Genomic DNA, 2,630 nt, shown 5'->3' with positions numbered 1-2,630 from the left:
TCGCTGAAAGGTAAATTGGCACGTTCCCAAATATTCCGGGCATTACTGAATGAATAATGCCCAGAATTCTAACCAATCAGAAAGCAGGGATTTTAATAATGGCCGGAATTTTACTGCTTTAGTATATATAAACTATATGCAAGTAATTTTCAGCATACGTTTACTGTAATCAAGAAACAGGGAAGAAACATGCAACGCTTTCTTGTTATTTATTCATGTTAAAAAAAAACAACACCAGCACTATTGATTTATGCATTTAATTTTTATTGTATTGTAATCATACATACATGAAAATATTTCACTGCTAGCTGTATAATTTTTGGACTTGACAATATTACTAATTCAAGATAATTCTTGAAAAGCTAAATAAAAGCCAGCCATTTCCAAAAATATTCACAAGCAATAAATTACATCATAATGTGGATTCTGAGAAAGGTGAGATGCACTGATTTTTCTAGACTGCTCTCATCATATAAACTGTCTAACTTGGACCAGGAAGGAGAGAAGCCTGTTTAAGAGCTCAATATGTAAGGCTTTTTTATTGCATATCTCTGATCTCAAACTCTCTCTTACTGATTAGCAATGTGTGAGGCCACTGTTTTAATTAGTTTCTTAGCAGCACCCTTTATCCAGTCCTTGATTCCTCTGATTTGCATTTGAGATGCATGTTGTGAGAGATCCATAGATTCTAGATCACGCAGTACATTTTCAACCCTCTTTATCGCTTTCTCTTCTTCAGTTGATCTCTTTCCATTGGCTATATGACCAGCTACAGTTTTAACAAATGCTTTTGCAGCACCTTTGAGAACATCTCTGAAACCTCTGATTTCCCTCATATAGGCTTCCTCAGAGAGATCTCTTTCACTGAGAGCTTGTATTCCATGAAGTAAATCTACCATCCTCTTTAACTGATTCTGTTTTTCAACTTCACTAAAGATGAAGAGAGAAAAGTTAGTCAGAAAATGCATTATCACTTGGTGACATGTTACATGTATTCCATGCATTGTGAGGACGTTCTGAGAACATATAAGTAAATTAACCCACATATATGACAAATATATATTGGCTTGTGTTAACAGGTTGCATTTGGGAAACTATTATATTGCAAGCACTTCACAGTGTAGCCTATTTAATGAAATCAATTCAACACGTCCATACAACAATATATACACTCTAAAACAAAACTAGAATAACTAGAAGAAGGAATTAGCACTTATATTTCTGAGAAAAAAAATCTTACTTTTTAGCTTCTCCAAGTGGTACAAGGCAGGCAATAGATACAAGAGCCAGTAAAGCTAGAGCCTTTAGAAACATCTTTTGGTTCTTGAAATCTGTTAAAAAAAATAATAATCATATTTTGTGATCGTTTTTACTAATTTATATGATATTTCAGTTTCTAGAGTACAGTACACATACTGACATAAAGACATACACAAATCTTTTACCCCCTAAATACTCTATATTACGGTGTACCGTATTCTCATACAGTATAGTCACTGCTAGAACACATTCACATTGCTCTCTTTGAAATTCATTTTTTGGTTCTTTTTTTATCATCCATATTGACCACATTTGGCAACTGGGAGACTTTAATTAATGTAGCGAGTAGTGTTAATTTATTGTGTCTACCTATAGCAAAATCAGCAATGTATTCAGCTTGGTAGAGTTTTGAACAGCCTTAGAGCATAAGCATACACAATTTTACTATTTAAGTATACATGGAATACATTTGACCTAATGTGGATACAATTCACAATCAATAGCATATATATTTCATGTGATTAATACTTACAGTACGTGGTATTTCAGATGATTCAGGGCGCTTAAGAATCTCGCTACTGGTTCTCCTGTATACCTGTATAGGTTTCCTGCTATAAATACAGAATTTGGAAAGATTATTTCAGAATATAATGAACAAACAGAGTGAAAAAGCATCTGATTTAATTTTCTGTTGTTTGATTTAGAAAATGTAATTGGCCTTCAACTGTAGATATTAATTCAATTAATTTCTGGCCTTGTGAGTGTCTTATTATTACAGATGTGCTGGTTGAAGATAGAGATCACTAAGTTTTTTAATTTGATTCAAACCGTCTTGTGTCCTTTCTTCAAAATATAATTAGCACATAGATTGATAATGTATTTGTTTTAATTAGAGTTGGTCAATTACATAATTTAATGTCATTAAAAATAAATCAAATGATTCAATTAATTTTTTTCAACTGTTTCTCTTCCATGACGTCTATAATTATTGTGTTTTCTATGTATTTGGGGGTGGGGGCCTTCGTTTCTTTGTATTTGGGGTGGGGGGTTTCTTTTATATGTATTTGTGAGGTGGGGGGAGTTTATATGCATTTGGGGGGTGGGTTTTGCGTATATGTATTTGGGAGCATGTTTTTATTTAATGTGTTTGTGGGTGATTTTATTTTATATATGCATTTGGGGGGTGAGAGGCTTCTTTTCTATGTATTTGGGGGGTGGGGGTGGTTTATATGCATTTGGGGTTGGGGGACTTCTTTTCTATGTATTTGGGTGGTTAGGGGGATTTTATATTTATTTGGGGGATGGGGGCCTATTTCTTAAGTATTTTGGTTGGGTACGTGACTTTTCTATGTATTTGGGGGGTGAGGGGC

At 33.8% G+C, this 2,630-nt stretch overlaps 1 protein-coding gene across 1 annotated transcript; it reads right to left on the bottom strand.

The window, feature by feature from the left end:
- Window positions 1–247: 247 nt before the first annotated feature.
- LOC142486076 (maximins 4/H3 type 4-like) lies at window positions 248–1,864 on the bottom strand. Its single transcript, XM_075584736.1, has 3 exons — window positions 1,793–1,864; window positions 1,241–1,331; window positions 248–930 (listed from the first exon to the last, which is right to left on the bottom strand). The coding sequence occupies exons 2-3, from the start codon at window positions 1,312–1,314 to the stop codon at window positions 570–572; spliced, it is 435 nt and encodes a 144-aa protein (XP_075440851.1). The 5' UTR covers window positions 1,315–1,331; window positions 1,793–1,864; the 3' UTR covers window positions 248–569.
- Between the last annotated feature and the right edge of the window lie 766 nt (window positions 1,865–2,630).

Source organism: Ascaphus truei, unplaced genomic scaffold, assembly GCF_040206685.1.
Source record: "Ascaphus truei isolate aAscTru1 unplaced genomic scaffold, aAscTru1.hap1 HAP1_SCAFFOLD_726, whole genome shotgun sequence".
Classification (NCBI taxonomy): domain Eukaryota; kingdom Metazoa; phylum Chordata; class Amphibia; order Anura; family Ascaphidae; genus Ascaphus; species Ascaphus truei.
The sequence above is the reverse complement of the archived record's forward strand: the minus strand, read 5'-3'. Positions and strand labels throughout refer to the sequence as shown.

What these genes read in the sequence shown, in the direction of transcription:
- LOC142486076 (XM_075584736.1), bottom strand. Translation starts at nt 1,314, where the DNA reads ATGTTTCTAAAGGCTCTAGCTTTACTGGCTCTTGTATCTATTGCCTGC. An exon ending in CCACTTGGAGAAGCTAAAAA is followed by an intron (nt 931 to 1,240) that starts GTAAGATTTTTT and finishes CTTCATCTTTAG; the next exon opens with TGAAGTTGAAAAACAGAATC.